Source organism: Hypomesus transpacificus, unplaced genomic scaffold, assembly GCF_021917145.1.
Source record: "Hypomesus transpacificus isolate Combined female unplaced genomic scaffold, fHypTra1 scaffold_131, whole genome shotgun sequence".
NCBI lineage: Eukaryota > Metazoa > Chordata > Actinopteri > Osmeriformes > Osmeridae > Hypomesus > Hypomesus transpacificus.
Window position 1 is genome coordinate 326,849 of NW_025813707.1, and position 16,024 is coordinate 342,872.

Below are 16,024 nucleotides of genomic sequence, written 5' to 3' on the forward strand. Positions count from 1 at the left end.
TTTGGCTGAACATTGAAAGTAAAGTTGTCGCTCTCGATACACCATTGCAGACCTAAGGCCCTTTCAGTTGGAAGTTTGTCTTTGTCAAGGTCGAGATCCATCATCTCTTTGGCTCTGTCCTCCACGTGAATGAAAGACAACACCTCCCTGCTGTTTGTAGCCCACTTCGAAAGGTGAAAGCCTCCTCTTTGGCAGACGGCTGTGATGTCGGTGATGAGTTGCATTGCCTCCTGGGCTGTGGGCACTGATTTCAACAGATCATCAACATAAAAGTTTTGCAGAACTGTATCTGTTACCTCGGGCCTGAAGTGCTCTCTATTGTCCTTAGCTGTTCTCCTCAGTGCATAGCTTGCACAGCTGGGGGAAGATGTTGCCCCAAAGAGGTGGACAGTCATTCTGTGTTCCAAAGGAGGTTGTGATATGTCTCAGTCTGGCCACCACAGAAACCTGAGGAAGTCAGCATCACTGTCTGCTACTTTCACTTGATGGAACATGGCAGTGATATCCGCCATCAGTCCTATTGGCTCCTGACGGAATCTGTTGAGCACATCTATAAGACTGTTGGTTAAGCCAGGCCCTTTGAGTAATTCTGCATTCAATGCTTTTCCACAGAAGGATGCTCCACAATCAAACACAACTCTTAATTTTCCTTTCTTTGGGTGGTAAACTCCATGGTGGGGCAGGTACCACACCTTTCTATCCATTCTAGTCAGCTGCCCCTCTGGCACAATTTCTGCATATCCTTTGCTGATCGTGTCAGTCATGAATGAGGTGTATTCTGCTTTGAATGACTGGTTCCTATTGAATTTCCTTTTCAGGCTTTGGAGCCGTTGCGCTGCAAGGCTACGGTTATTAGGCAATGTGGCGTGATCCTTTCTAAATGGTAGCTTGAGACTGTAATGTCCATCCACAATTTTGGCAGATTCATCTGCGATTTTCAGAAACTGTTTGTCTTCAATGGACATTTCCTTCACCTCTTCGCACAAATTCTCACTGAAATCAGTATTGTACTGAGCAATCAGCATCTCCTGCAGGTTATGTACTGAAATGCGGTTGACTGTATGAGACTGAATTTCATTGTTAGATCCTGTTCCTACTGGGCCACTCACTACCCATCCAAGAAGTGTTTTCATTGCATATGGGCCGTCTCCTTCACTGTTTATGATTTGCCAGGGCTCTATTGCTTTGGGTGCATTTGTGCCTATCAGCAATTCAATGCCTGCATCAATAGTGGAAATTTTGACATCTTTAAGATAAGGCCACTTTGATAGAGACTTCTGGTTGGGTATGTTACTCTTTGTTACAGGAATCTTTGTTTGTGTGTATGTCTCTGGCAGAGTCATGAACCCGTTGTCATGAAGTCCACTTACTTCCAGTCCAGTGATGATATTAGTAGACATAGTTTTCTCCTGGCCCATTGTGCGCAGCATGATGCTTGTTCTTTTCCCTTGTACATTTAGTTGGCGCATTAATCTATCAGTACAAAAGGTGGCAGAGCTGCCGGGGTCAAGAAACGCATAAGCTTGTATAACTGTGCTGCCCTTGTTTGATTTTACCTTTACAGGTACGATGGACATCAGACACTGTTCTTCACCGGCCCCAGTTTGACTGCATGTTTCGAGGGACACAAGGCCTGTGTTCTTCACCCTGTTGGGTTCCTTGGCTGCCTCCTTATTTGTTTCCTGTTTTTCTGCTCCTTTGTTCTGCTCCACTTGTCCTATGTGCAGTACAGTAGGATGCGGCCTCTGGCAAATGGTGCATGACTGACGCTGGTTGCAGTCCTTGCTCATATGACCTGTTAAGAGACATGCAAAACAGATACCTCTTTCTTTCAAGAATGTAATCTTGTCAGTGTGACGTTTCTTTTTAAACCAAGAACAGCTTACCAGTAGATGTCCTCCTGAGCAAAACAGACAGAATGGCCTATGTTGGACTGGTGACGCGCTATTCCTCTGTTTGGGATAAGTGGAGATAACATCAATGGTTGCTGCATTGGTTGTGAAGCCCTTGTCACTGAATTTGGATTTCACAGAACTTGAGTGTATGGGCCTTAGACCTTGTGCTTTTGGTGAAGGATCTTGTATATCACCAAAGACAGGATCTGTCAAGATTTTGACTTGTCTTTCGATAAACTCCACTAAGGTTCCGAATGTGGCTCTGCTGTTTGTATTTTCTTGAAACTTGCATACTTCAACTCTCCATCCCCCTCTCAACTTGTAGGGCAATTTGCTGACTAACAATTTCAAATTAGAAGCCAGATTTAATTCATCCATGTAGGCAATTTCATTCATCCCATTCAAGCAACCTCTGAGGTACAAAGCATATGATTTCAGGGTTTGTGAATCCTCAGATCGAATGGAGGGCCATGTTAATGCCTTTTTAATGTAAGCATTGGAGACTTGGTACTCATTTCCAAAGTGCTCTTGGAGCAATTCTTTGGCCCTTGCAAAGCCTATATCTGCATCTAAGAAGAGACATGTCTTAACCAGCTCTCTGGCCTGACCAGATGTATATTGCTCCAGATAGTACAATTTGTCCTTTGCATGCTCAATTTTGCTCTCTATCATGTGTTCGAATGAACTGATAAATGATCTGTAGTCAATTGGATCATTAGTAAATACCTTCATCTCCTTTCGTGGCAAAAATGATTTGTCCTGTTGCCTTATCAAAGATGCTGTGATGTCGTTTTGCCTCTGCAGAATGTCATAGAGAACAGTGTCTTGTTCTCCAGGAGAGGCCCAAGGTGCATCACCTTGGGACTGTTGCCCTGAGTGGGGCTGTGATGGACCCTGGGGTTGCAGAGTGGTTTGAGAGGGCTGTGTTTGATGAGAGGATCTACTAAGGCGTGAAGGCTCCTCAGTGTGGCTAAGGGGTTGTGGCTGGGATTGTCGTTGACTTGGTTGGGCAGAGGACCTGTACAGAGATGTATCTGGCCAGAGGGGGGGCCGCACAGATGGAAGGGAATACGGCTCTTTTATGGCATGAAGTTGCATTGGTTGAGGGGGGAGGGCATGTGATTTAAGTCTAACACTCGCATCTTGCATTCCTTTGCTATGCCCCTTTTCCGTTTTTGGTTCATCATATTCCTTTCCAATTAATTCCTTTGTCCCTTGTAATTGGAGTGCTTTCTCAAAATGCTCATTCGTTACATCTCTCTGTGAAACACCACTTTTCCTACCACTTAATATATCGAGTTTGGCCTTAGCTGCCTCTAATTCGCTTTGGACAGCTAACATTTCCTTTTGTTTTCTCAGTTTTTCTTGTCCTTGAGCCAATTCTGCTTCTTCGCTTTCTATGGCGTGCTTTTCTTTAAGAGCCGCCAATCTAATTTCTAGCGCAGCCTTCTCCGCAGCTGCGCGACTCAACGTGGAGGAGGTTGAAGAGACCTTTGATCCCCCGTCGTCTGCTTTCCTTGCATGAGTTGCAGAAACACTGTCCTCTGGACTTATGTCCTCTCCATCGTCGTCATCATCATCACGCTTTTCGTGTTCACCTAGCCATGCATTCGCTTCTAACATGAACGATTCATTAATCTTTCTTTTAGGTTCATACCACCATGCATCATCAGAGTCGCGTTCCTTTTCCGACAATACATGCTGATACTCCTTATGACTAGCTTTAAATTCACCCAATAAGTCATCATATCGTGCTACATTTTCCGTCACTTGTTTTGCATTTGACGGAACAGTCATCAGTTCTTTAATAACGTTCATCTTGCGTGTAAGCATTCCGAGTTTTATCTTCCTGGATTTACGCAAATCTTTTGCGGTTTCATTTTCATCCAACTCAGTTTGCACATTTCTGTCTTCGGGCTTACTGGTTTCATCAGCCATTGTGTAACAAAAAAGGGAATAATCTTCGCAAAAATCAAAGTATCCTTTCCACAAATATATCAACGCTCCGTTGCAATTAAGCTAATTCAGCAAGGTGAAAAAATGCGCGCATCAATTAACAGCAGCGCTTAAACTTTCTTCTAGTAACTTAAAAGTCTCATCAAACTTGCTTCAAAGGCAATCCATAATTCGAACAAAAATATTATCTAAATAATTAATACAATCTTCGGCTCCTAGAGCTCTTTGTCCAAGTACAACTTTAACTTTTTAAAGTATAGAGGCCTACCGCATTTTCGGGATTTGTTTGTCGGCTTTCCTTTGTTCCTTTGCGGCCTGTTCCTGGCGTGGCTTTCGAATTCCAATCCTCGTAATCCACAGGGTTATCCAGATCCAATAGCGAGCTTTTGACTAATATAGTGACAATTTATCCTGAGTGTCCCTTTGTTTGTCACGGTGGCGGCGTTGACTGGGGGTTCTTTGACGCTTGTGTTGTGAAAATAAATTAAATCCAAAGCGGTCCAAGTAAAGTTCCAAGTGGTTGGTTTATTAACAAAATGGATGGTACAACTTGTGGGTAGTAAATAAAGTTTCAGAGCACAAAAAAACAGCGAGGCCTATCCTCCAGCAAACTAATCAATCAGCAAGGTCAAAAGCTGTGTGCTCCTAGTCAGCCGCACCTCCCACAGGTCACTCTCCTATTTATTTGCCTTTTGACCTGTAGAGGGCACAAATTCTCAGACAATAGAAATAAATGCCAGCATTAAAATAACGTATACAATAAATACAGAAATGGCTCCTACACTTAGAATGTCAGAAGCAGAATCAGAAAGGGATTTATGGCTGTAACATTAGCTAACAGCTGAGTTAAGGCCAATTTATACTTCTGCGTTTTTACGGACACGCACACAGGGAACGCCCTCTCCGTCATGGAACTCCCTCTCCGTGCCATCTCCGAACCTCTCGGAGAGCTCTGCGTGCACCTCCTGATTTTCCTGACTATCCGTCCGTCCGTCCTTCATTTTACGGATACCCCTTGGCTGTGATTGGTCTGTATTAAGAACTGCTTGAGTCAGGGGCGGGGGTGGGTTTGCTTGACCAACAAGAGAACAGAATCCTTTGACCGCCATTGATTGTAAAGTTTTTACAATTCATATTTCAGCTAAACGGTACATGTAAATCAGCATCTGAATTAAAATGTGACGAGAAATGGGCAGTGTAGTTGCTGAAAATTTGCGTATTTTATTGATGAAACGTCTAATTTGTAAATTTGCTCCGACTTCTCGGTAACCTAGGTAAATAAACACTTAACGACGTCTAAACAAAAAAACGTTGCGCCACCTACTGAATTGTGAATTGTTTTCAGCACCCACAGCCTACGGAGAACCATAAACGCAGTCTATCCGTCCGTATCCGTGCGCCCGCCCATCAGTAAACGGAGACGCAGAAGCATATTTTTGCCTTAAATTCAACCAATCCGTCCGACTCTGTGTGTGCGTCTGTCCGTAACGGAGTCGGAGAAGTATAAATCGGCCTTTACTGTTGCTAATGTAAAGGTAGATAGCATCAAGTATGTGTGTGAATACACATGCTGTAACGCAAGTGTTGTAAACTTCTTTGTTATTTGGATAACCGTTATGCTGTTGGTGTTGAGGCGCGCGCGATATCCGCCTTTTCCCTCATTGAAATTACTATGAATGTGCTTCTCTGCAAACCAGGGTGATCAGATGAGAATGGGCAAATTCGAGGCATCTTACACAACGGGGCTAGCCAGTAACTCAGCTGAGCCAGCTGAGTTACTGTCGCTAATGTAAATGTAGATGGCATCAAGTGTCTGTGTGAATACAAACGCTGTGTACACTTCTTTGTTATTTGGATAACCGTTCTGCTGTTGGTGTTATGTAGACCCCAAAGCCGCCACCAAGCGCCGATAAGCGGCGCCATTTAAGTTTCAGCCAAAGCCAGCTAATAATTTTGTCAGCCAAATTGAGCCGCCATCTGATATTTTTTGGCTGAGCCAGCTGAAATTATTTGCATCAAACAATAATTCTATCTATCACATAGAGACATACACACACGAAAAATAGATGATAAACTAAATCAATGTTGCACACCGGATTCGCCACATTATCGTGCTCGTTGCTATGATACACAGGACTCAGTGAATTGATGACTAATTAAAATTGTGCTTTTTCCCATAGTGATGATCATAGACACATAGACAGTAAAAGAAAGAATGCATTTTTCTCTCACGCTGAGCTGAAATGGCGGAAACAACTAGAAACGGTAATTGTGTTGTTCTCACATACTTTCCTAATTTCCTACGTTGGATACTCAGACTTTTGTTAGATCTTCAGTTTTTGGAAGTATGAATGCCGTTGTGTCAGGACTATAATGCCGTTTGTCTTTGTGTCAGGACTAGTTATCGATATTTTTGTAGGCTACGCGTTTAGCAGTGTTTCCTCATGTTGAGATTGCGTGTGTGCGTCCTTAAGAAGTGTAAATCGCATAACCGACGTTGTCAGTTTATTTAAGCCTGTTATTGTATTAGTCTGTAGTTATTTTAATTTAAATTAAGTTAACTGGTGATTTTCGTTGTTTGTATTTTTCCCTTGCTAGCTACAGTAAATTGCACGTCTGTCTGTTGATAGGGCGGACAGACCTGCCCCTACTGCTAAAAAAAATCCTAATCATAGAGGAAACACTGTTTAGAACTTGGAAATATTGAGATCTAGTAAATCAGTATAACATACACATCTGTAGACATGAAGTGTATGGGGCGCTGTTTGTAAAAGGTTGCACGTCCGTTATTCCTGCTCAGTTTATGCACATTTAGCACAAATAAATGCATCAGAATTGGGGCAAAGTGGCAGCTTCAGCCATTTGTAGCTATTAACATTTTGGCGGCTGCAGCAGCTATTTAAGTTTTGGCTGAGCTGGCTAGCCAGCCAATAACTTCATCAGCCAGCCATTATTCTCAAAACAAATGGCTTCGGGGTCTAGTGTTATGGCGCGCGCGATATCCGCCTTTCTCCTCATTGAAATGACTGTGAGTGTGCATCTCTGCAAACCAGGGTGATCAGATGAGAATGGCTGAATTTGAGGCATCTTACAGCAACGGGGGCTACGAGCCATTGCAATAGACCAATTATCACCCTAAGTCACACAACTGTCAAGCAGGCTCGACTGCGCATGTCGGTTGCAAAAGACGAACTTCTCCCCGGTCTATTACACTTGGAGTGTCGATCAGGTCATCATATATCTCTGGCCACTGGATTGCAGGGCTTGATATTAACTTTTTGAGGCTCTTGGCCTTTGGACAAATACATTTACGTTTCACTTGTCTATGCACAAAAGTCACTTGACCCCGATACCCTTAAATAGCCTGACCAAGTGATCGGGCAAAACTAGCCTGGCTAACGGAGGTCGCTTTCTCGGGCAAATTACGAATGAAACAGGCTTGGTTAAAGAAATCCGAGATGCTGGCTATCTTCATCAGGCTCGTATCTACATTAGGCAGTCCTCTCTGACGTTTCTGGTGTATAATGGATACAACATTGTGCACACTGCCAGTGAGGGAGTCTTACTGAGGCTAACGTCAAAACAGTGTAAAGGGGACGCAGTCTCACTCAGATTGCCAGTTTAAACAAATCTGAAAAATAATCGGACCAGCTGGCTAAAAGCAGAATTCCCATATCTCTTGAAAGCTGCCCTGCTCGACTTTTTGGATTTAGTATTTAGTATTGACTGTAAAACTGTAAAATTATGAACTTTGAGACATGACTCATGATCATGAAGACATGGTTGCCGCTCGACTATGCGGTCTGTACCGGGCAACATTGTCACTCAAATTTAAAGATTTTCGTGACCCAAATCAATATTCTGATATGACAGATCAATGGGTAACCGCTTTCTCTCTCAAAGACTGTCCTCCTCGACCTTTTAGGTATTTTTAAATCTAACTATTTGTATTATCCGTGTGGTCCTTTTGCCATTTAATCTGCTATCCTTTCCCGGCTTTCTACAACCACATTGCGCACGCATCCCGAATGTTTACAAACAAATAATTGGTCTATACATCCATTGTAAACATTAGCGCATGTTGCCACCCCTCTCCTCCTCATTAGCATTTAACGCTACAGACACAGAAACAGCGCTTTTTGAGGAAAGCTCATTGTGGGACTGCTGGTAATGGCTGGATTTATGCACCAAGGCTGAATTTTGGGAAAGATACTTCAGATACAGTAATAGGGAACCACAAAGGCCTATATAAAAGCATCCAAAAACAGCATGTCATTTAAAATGGTATTTTTTATATCAAGAATTCGAATTTTGGATATCAAGAATTCATTGGTTAAATGATAAAACGGCTTGCTATAACAGACATCCTCAGATTTAAATAATTATAATAATTAACCTTGCTTAGTTAGCCTGGTCCTAACCAGACCCTCGTACATTTCATTTGTACAGAGGGTCTGGGATCGCTCCATTGACAAGTGTTAACTTCCTTGAAGGCGGGTCCTCTTTTGAAGTTGAACTATTGGATCTGCCCAGAGCCACTCTGATCTGCCATAACCAATCGCAAGCGTTCGCCTTAGCCAACTCCTTCACCACTACTGTAATGGAGCTAGCTGACGTAGCTGGAAAATCAAACTTTTCCCGAACCCCATGGGGAGGAGGGCCACAACATCATGGCCACCAACAAAACCCAGCAAGGAATGTTCTTGCTCCGGCATTAACTTATGGATATTCGGCAGCGTTGCCACAACCGCAGAATAGCTTCGCTCGCATCTTTCTCCGCCGCCATTACTGAACTACTCAAACTAGTGCACGACATTAATGTCATCGTTCTCAGCCACTCCCTCTGTTCGCTGATTGGACCTATAAAAAATTTGTTTCTGAAAACCGACTTCAGAGTCAAACTCCCAGACCTAGTACAGAAGCAAAATCCAAATTGAGCGGAAGTACGTAGGAAGGCAGAGCCAGGCTATTGCTTAGTGTGCACACTGTTAGATCCAGTGGAGAACAATTCCACTGCTCATCTTACTGGCATGATGTTGCACCGATGCACCTGTGCACCGGTTGCTTTTCGCTTGGACATAACTTGCGATTCTGTTGCTTTCCTAATTGTGTCGATTCCGACTGCACACGTCACTGCTGTTGCGTGCCCTTATAAGGAGCTGGGGCATGTATGTATACAAATTCAGGAGCACGAGGACGCGCTTTCAACTTAAGAAAACTCTTCCCTTGGAGCACAACTCAGAAAACTTCTGCTGAGTAGGAACACATTTTCAAGCGTTCATGAATTTGGCGGATGTCTTTTCTTACGTTGTTTTTCAAAGCACGTAAGAAACAATTCAGAAGAAACTTTAGAAAATGTTCGAGAATGAGGCCCAATGATACCAAGCAATACATGAGTAGGCTATATGCGATCTTACAGCATGCGGTAACACACTTCGGTTGTGGATAGTATGTCCATGCGTGCAGGGACGGCGTTTGCTATAGGCGAACTAGGCAGCCGCCTAGGGCGCCATGATGAGGGGGGCGCCAAATTCCGAAGCGCGTCCATTAATTTACCGTCCCGCACTACCAACAGAGGGCGCCGAGGCGGGATGGGGGGGGCGTCTATCCGATTTTCACTCCCGGGGGGGGGGGGGTTGAAAAATCTCGCCTAGGGCGGCGAAGGTGCCTGCGCCGGCCCTGCATGCGTGGCAAAATCCATTGTTATGTCTACAAAATTATGTCGTTAGCGATGCTAGCTAACGTTAGTTTGCTAGCTGTATATAACATTTCACTGGGTTTTGCAGATGTTTGATTTACTGAAATTATTTTTAAATGTTAAGTTCTACTAGCCATTTGCCTACTTAGCAAGTCACTGTAAGCCCTGATCCAAGCCCTGATAGTGTAACTGAGACGACACAGTAAATAATTTATCTTTCAATTCCTCTTTCCCCGTTCCAGTGTGGATCATTAAATTAGCTGCACGGTCTGTAGAGATCTTGGGATGAAGCCACTTTTTTGTTCTTAAACCAGGCTGTACGCCGCTTTGAAATAAGCAGTACAACCACAAGAAAACTGTCAAATCGGGGTACAAGCCGCGGTTTTATTTCCGACTAGAATTGCTGCAGCAAGTCTGTTGCAGCAGCAAGTCTGTTGCAGCAGCAAGTCTGTTGCAGCAGCAAGTCTGTTGCAGCAGCAAGTCTGTGCAATAGACACAAACCTTACGGTGGCCTACCTTACGGTGCAAAACACACCCACTAATATGAGTCATCATAAAAAAACACTCCCCCCAAATACGAGTCAACTCCCCCCAAATAGGATGACTTGCTCACCTCCCCCCAATACAAAGAGACGCTCCCCCACATGGGAAACAACATCACATTACATTTAAATGTATTCATGTAGCAGACGCTTTTATCCAAAGCGACTTCCAAGAGAGAGCTTTACAAAAGTACATAGGTCACTGATCAACTGAACAAGATAGCCCCAAACATTGCGGGGAGCCAAAACATGAAGCATACATTGTGAAAAACCAAATAAGTGCCAAAAGGAAAGAACCATAAGACCATGTAGTTAAGCAAGTTACAATTAAACAACATGAACCATAAAAAGTGCAAGAATGTCCCTGTAGAAAAGCAATCACAGTAAAATATTTCACAGCGAGTACATTAATTTAAATACGTTACAACTAACCTACAATAGCAACAAGTCACTCAATAAGAATCATTGTGATCCTGGAGGAAACTAGCATCAGGTCCAGCAAATCATTCCTAAGTACCGTTGTACATTACATCAACTCATAACGTAAAGGGTTGCAATCTCAAGCTGGAGGAAAGCAAGAGAGGTCAGACAAGAATTGCTGGTACAGTTTCTCATATTTTATGATGTTACCTAGTGCAGCTTTATGGGCTGGTGAAGTAACTGTCTCTGTCTCTCTCTCTTGCCTATCCCTATATTCTCTATCAATGTTTAGTCTGTGGTTTTCTCTCTCTCCCTCCTCCCTGTAGATCAACTGTAACGGTTTTACTCTGAGTGACCAGAGGGGTCTTCAGGCAGTGGGAGTAGGTCTATTCCCCAACCTTTGTCTGGTTAACCACGACTGCTGGCCTAACTGCACCGTCATCCTCAACCACGGCAAGTACGTACCCTTAGTGTTTGAATCCACAAACCCAATTGAACTTAAGACAAAAAGGCAGAAAGACAGAAAAGAGGGACCTAAAGACACAGGATACATCAACACAGTTAAAATACTATATTGTGTATTCACACTTTGAGTTGTGGATTTATAGATAAAGAGTGAGAGAAAGAGAAAAACCATTAAACAAGAAAGTGTCGGCTCAGGAACAGAGGTAGACCCAGATGCAGACTCAGACACAGGAGGTAGCTTCCAAGAACAATAAGGTTTATTTAGGGAGAGAGTAGTCGGGGACAGGCAGGTGGTCAGTGCACAGGCTGGTAGAGTAGTTGTTGTCCAGTCTAATCGAGGTCTAAGGTACGCGGGAACGCTCGGTAGAAACACACAAGACGAACTGGCACAGGACAAACATAACCCAACTGACTAAAAACCCTACTAACGAGCAGACGAGACACACCTTGAGGGGGCGAGGCCAAACAAAACAGGTGAACACACACAGGATGTGACAGAAAGAAAGTGAGATAGGTATGTGTGTACTTCTATTTGTGTTGGAGTTTTGCAACCATAATTGCAGTGTACTGGTTTTTAAATCTAATTTCTTTTCCAGTCAGTCAGCTCTGAACTCGACCTTCCACTCTATGAGGAGGTGGGTATGCCTGGAGGGAAGAGGGATTCATAACATTTAATCCTTGCACAGCCTATCCACATTCACCCACTTTACGGTCACCATTACTGTTGTCATCAAATAATTACTGTTGAGTTTGAAGTAGTACTACATGACAGTAATGTTAAGGCATTTGTCAAGCCAACATTTTCAAATTTTCCTGCCTCTGGACTAATGCATTTTAGCAGTTGCATGTCGAGGGAAGTCATTTTTACGAAACAAGTCCCTCAGGCTCAGCTGTTAGTATATAGACTATTGAGAATACTATAAACAGCCTGCCCGTATCACCCCTCAAAAAACCCAATCCTAGCAATCAGTCCTTTGTCGTATTTCTAATACAATATTTATTATAAAATTAGAAGACTTATTAGTGTTCAGAGCATTATCTGTGTTTCAGGGTTATGGTTTTCTATTTGGCTTGTACAATTGATCATAACAATGTAGACTTGTTATAACACTGACCTCAAACTAATGTCTACATTAATTGTTTTTGTTAGTTTTTTGTGCTCTGGTATATCCCTGTGGCTTTGTGACTGACATGCTAAAGTGTGTAAATCTGTACTGCAAACTTTACCCTTCAGGGTTGAACTGTTTTTGTCTTTTCTCTCATCTGATCTAATGTGTGTGTGAACAGCAATGACCAAATACCATGAACTAAACCAATGCCCCCCCAACATATATAAACCACCGCTAAAAACACAATGCCCTCCATTGCCCAACACAGCCTCTCTCTCATCCAGGATTGAGCTGCGTGCGTTGGGTAAGATTGCTGAGGGTGAGGAGCTGACAGTGAGCTACGTGGACTTCCTCCAGTTGTCTGCCAACCGCCAGCACATTCTGAAGCAGCAGTACCACTTTGACTGCACCTGCCAGCACTGCACCGGACACATCAAGGATGACCTGATGATGGCGGCCAAGGAGACGGAAGAGAACAAGGTGAGAGTTTTGACTGTAGGCCCCATGACAAATGAAATCCAGGATCCTATCCCTGTTCCATACACATTTGAGAAACATTGAATAGGATTTGATTGTGTGGGCATCCATTCTCTGACAAAGCTGGGAAAATCAGATCTTCGCTCTAATTTATCCAAATTAGACATGCTGTGTTTCCTGCCCTTACCATAAAAATGTTTGATATTAGTATGACATTGTTTTCACTTATAGTGGGGGATAGTATTCTAAAAAAACTTTAAATTGAGAGTACAAGCAGTACAACGCTCTAATAGCCTGAGTTAACATTTTGACACGGGTATGTCATGGCTTGATAATCATTTTAACAATCTCTGGATGTTAAACTTGTATGAAACTGAACATTTGCTTGGATGGTTTGTTCATACGTGGGCCTTGTTTCTGCATGTCATCAACAATTACACCCCTTTTTTTGAGGAATGCGTAATTTATGTGTAAATTACTTTGCATTGGTGTCCCACCTCTCTCCCCTTATGGTTGTCTAAGGTAATGCATACAGTGTGACGATGCATGAGGATGAATGGGCACACTAATGCTATGGTTGTGATTCCTCTATCCAATTGGTCTTTCTTTTTGCTAAATATAATTCAGTATAGATAAAACGTGACTCCATGAATGAACATGTTCACCCTCTACTTTCTCTCTAAGCCCTCTGCTGAAAAAGTAAAGGAGGTGACCGACTTCAGTAAAGAGTGTCTTGTTAAGCTTGAGATGGCTCGAACCAACGGTGACTACCATGAGGTAGGCTATTGTGCAACAAAAGCGACACCAAAACAGCTGCCATCTTAAATTTTTAACGATGAACATTGCAGCTTTAAATTTAAGCAACAAGATTTTAATTATGGATAATTACTGTCCTTAAAAATAAGTACCCATGCCATCTACTTCCACTTCTCCCTTTCATTGCTCCTCTGCCTTTTTATCTGGTCTTCTGCTTTCTCCACCCTGCTCTCCTCACTCTTTTCTCCTCGTTCTCTTCATTGCTCCGTGTACTTTTTTCTCTTTCAACTCTCACTCCTTACATCTCTCCTGCATCTCTCTATGTTCCTCTTTCTGTCCCACAGGTTGTGAAGCTGTGTCGTGAATGTTTGGAGAAGCAGGAGAATGTGCTAGCTGACACACACCTCTTCCACCTACGTATGCTAAGCACAGCCAGTGAGGTTCTCTCCTACCTGCAGTATTTCACTGAGGCAGCAGACTATGCCCGTAGGATGGTGGAGGGATACATGTGAGTAGTGATCAGGACCAACTGGGTGGGTGGTGGAGGGATACAGTATAAGCACATTTAGAACGTGCCAATATGCAATTCCTTAAAACACCATCTCTCATCCCTATCACTATGTCTCGGGAAGCCTCTTCCACCCTGCCTTAGTGGAAAATTGTTGACAAATGGTTTAAAGGTGGTTTCCTAATTTGATTGACTGTACATTGACTGTAATTTATATTAGAGTTGATTTGAACATTTCCTGCCCTCTTTTTATATGATTGATTTTGTAATTCTGTTGCCCTACTTGGTCTGTTTAATAATTTCCTCCACCTCCTTAATTCCTTCTCTCTTTTTAGGAAGTTATACCATCCCAACAATGCCCACCTGGGCATGGCCACCATGCGTGCTGGGGTGACCCACTGGCATGCAGGGCTCATCGAGGTAGGCCATGGCATGATCTGCAAGGCCTATGCTATCCTCATGGTGACCCATGGGCCCAGCCACCCCATCACCAAAGACCTGGAGGTACCCTACAAAAGTCTACACAGCCTGCATGAGGTTGATTTAGCTTTTAATTGGTTGCTTGACTTGACAAAAAACATTTGCTACCTAAAGTGCTATCAGAATAGGATGTTGTATATGTTTTGTCAGTCTGTAATCTACTTTAAGACTGTAATGAACTGATATAGTCCCACTAGGATCATAGAAGAAGAAAGTGGGCTGCTTGAAAGGACCCTGGTTGGTGGTTCATTTTATATGACAATCTACAGTATGGCATTGTAAGGCTGTTCATGGTCTCTGGGTATAACTCTTCATTCATGGACAAGTGTTAAATCACTTAGTGTCCATCCATTAGATCTCCCTAATGCTTATCAGGGATAGTAACTTCAGGGGTTGATTTAGAAAAGTAGATTAAATAGAGCTTTGTCCATCCCCAAAGGAAAATCCACGTCACAGCAGCCCCAATAAAATGTACAGCAAAATGGTCAATGTAAAAAGAGTAAAAATAAGTATACACAAAATAATACAAGTATACATAGAAACATAAGGAGTCAGATGGCTGAGCGGTGAGGGAGTGGGGCTAGTAATCAGAAGGTTACCGGATCTATTCCTCGCCGTGTCAAATGACGTTGTGTGTGGGCAAGGCACTTCACCCTACTTGCCTCGGGGGGAATGTCCCTGTACTTACTGTAAGTCGCTCTGGATAAGAGCGTCTGCTAAATGCCTAAATGTAATGTAAATGTAAGATTGCACAGTAATGATAAAAGTATAAACAGTGATATACAAGTATAAACAGTAATAATACAATCATGTACATTAACTTCACAGTATTGCTTTCAACAGCATGGTGTATCTCTTTCAAAATGTCCGGTGTGCAAAGACAAAACGTGAAGTCAGTTCTGTATCCAGTATAACAGACCTGACTGGCATGGAGGACCTAGTGAACCTTTCTGTTTGAAATCTGAATTTGAAGTCTGTTTAAACTTAGACCTGTTCTGACTCATGACTGATTGTTTTTCTTTAGTCTATGCGTAGACAGACGGAGATGGAGCTGAGGATGTTCAAGCAGAATGAGTATATGTACCAGACCATGAGAGATGCGGCGCTGAAGAACAAACCAAGGGGCATGATGGCTGAGCAGTCAGCCGCTGACGAAAAGATCAAGGACCTATTCCGAAAGCAATGAGCTCCTCTAGATTCTTACTGTCCTCTGAAACAACAACTTAAATAAAGCCAGGTCCCATAGTTCAGGCCTACCTTGTTTCCCTTCCTGCAACAGCAGCATAAAACTGTTGGTTCCAAAGCAGTTTTCGCCTTTAAATCCAAAAAGCTAGCCTACACCCAATGATGTGCATTGTCCATGTCTTGAAGGCTAGACTACACACAATTATATGTGTTGGCCATGATATGGAGCTCAAAATCCAAAGCACTTTTTGGTACTGTACTTGTACTGCTGAATTTGTGACTAAATCAACTCACCAAATAAACATTTGATGGGAAACTATTCAAGGATATTGTCGCTGTTTACATTTTAAGCATAGGACATCCCTCACTTTATAGCAAAGAAGACCATAGTCAATATATAATTTTGCAGCTTATTTTAAAGGTTTGATCAGAAACTTGAGACACATGGCATTACTTCATTCACAATCAGTCACAAAACAACCAAAAGTGATACAATTTAGAGTTTTGATGGTCAATACCAACAAAAATTCAAT

At 42.8% G+C, this 16,024-nt stretch overlaps 1 protein-coding gene across 1 annotated transcript in view; it reads left to right on the top strand.

The window, feature by feature from the left end:
- LOC124488278 (histone-lysine N-methyltransferase Smyd1-like) overlaps positions 1–15,810 on the top strand; it is a 36,603-nt gene extending 20,793 nt beyond the window's left edge. Inside the window, exons 4-10 of the mRNA XM_047050900.1 lie at positions 10,838–10,968; positions 11,573–11,611; positions 12,370–12,565; positions 13,247–13,339; positions 13,663–13,826; positions 14,162–14,330; positions 15,331–15,810. Coding sequence (XP_046906856.1) covers positions 10,838–10,968; positions 11,573–11,611; positions 12,370–12,565; positions 13,247–13,339; positions 13,663–13,826; positions 14,162–14,330; positions 15,331–15,492 — 954 coding nt within the window. The 3' untranslated portion in view covers positions 15,493–15,810. The remainder of the gene's footprint in view (positions 1–10,837; positions 10,969–11,572; positions 11,612–12,369; positions 12,566–13,246; positions 13,340–13,662; positions 13,827–14,161; positions 14,331–15,330) is intronic.
- The last annotated feature ends 214 nt before the right edge of the window (positions 15,811–16,024 follow it).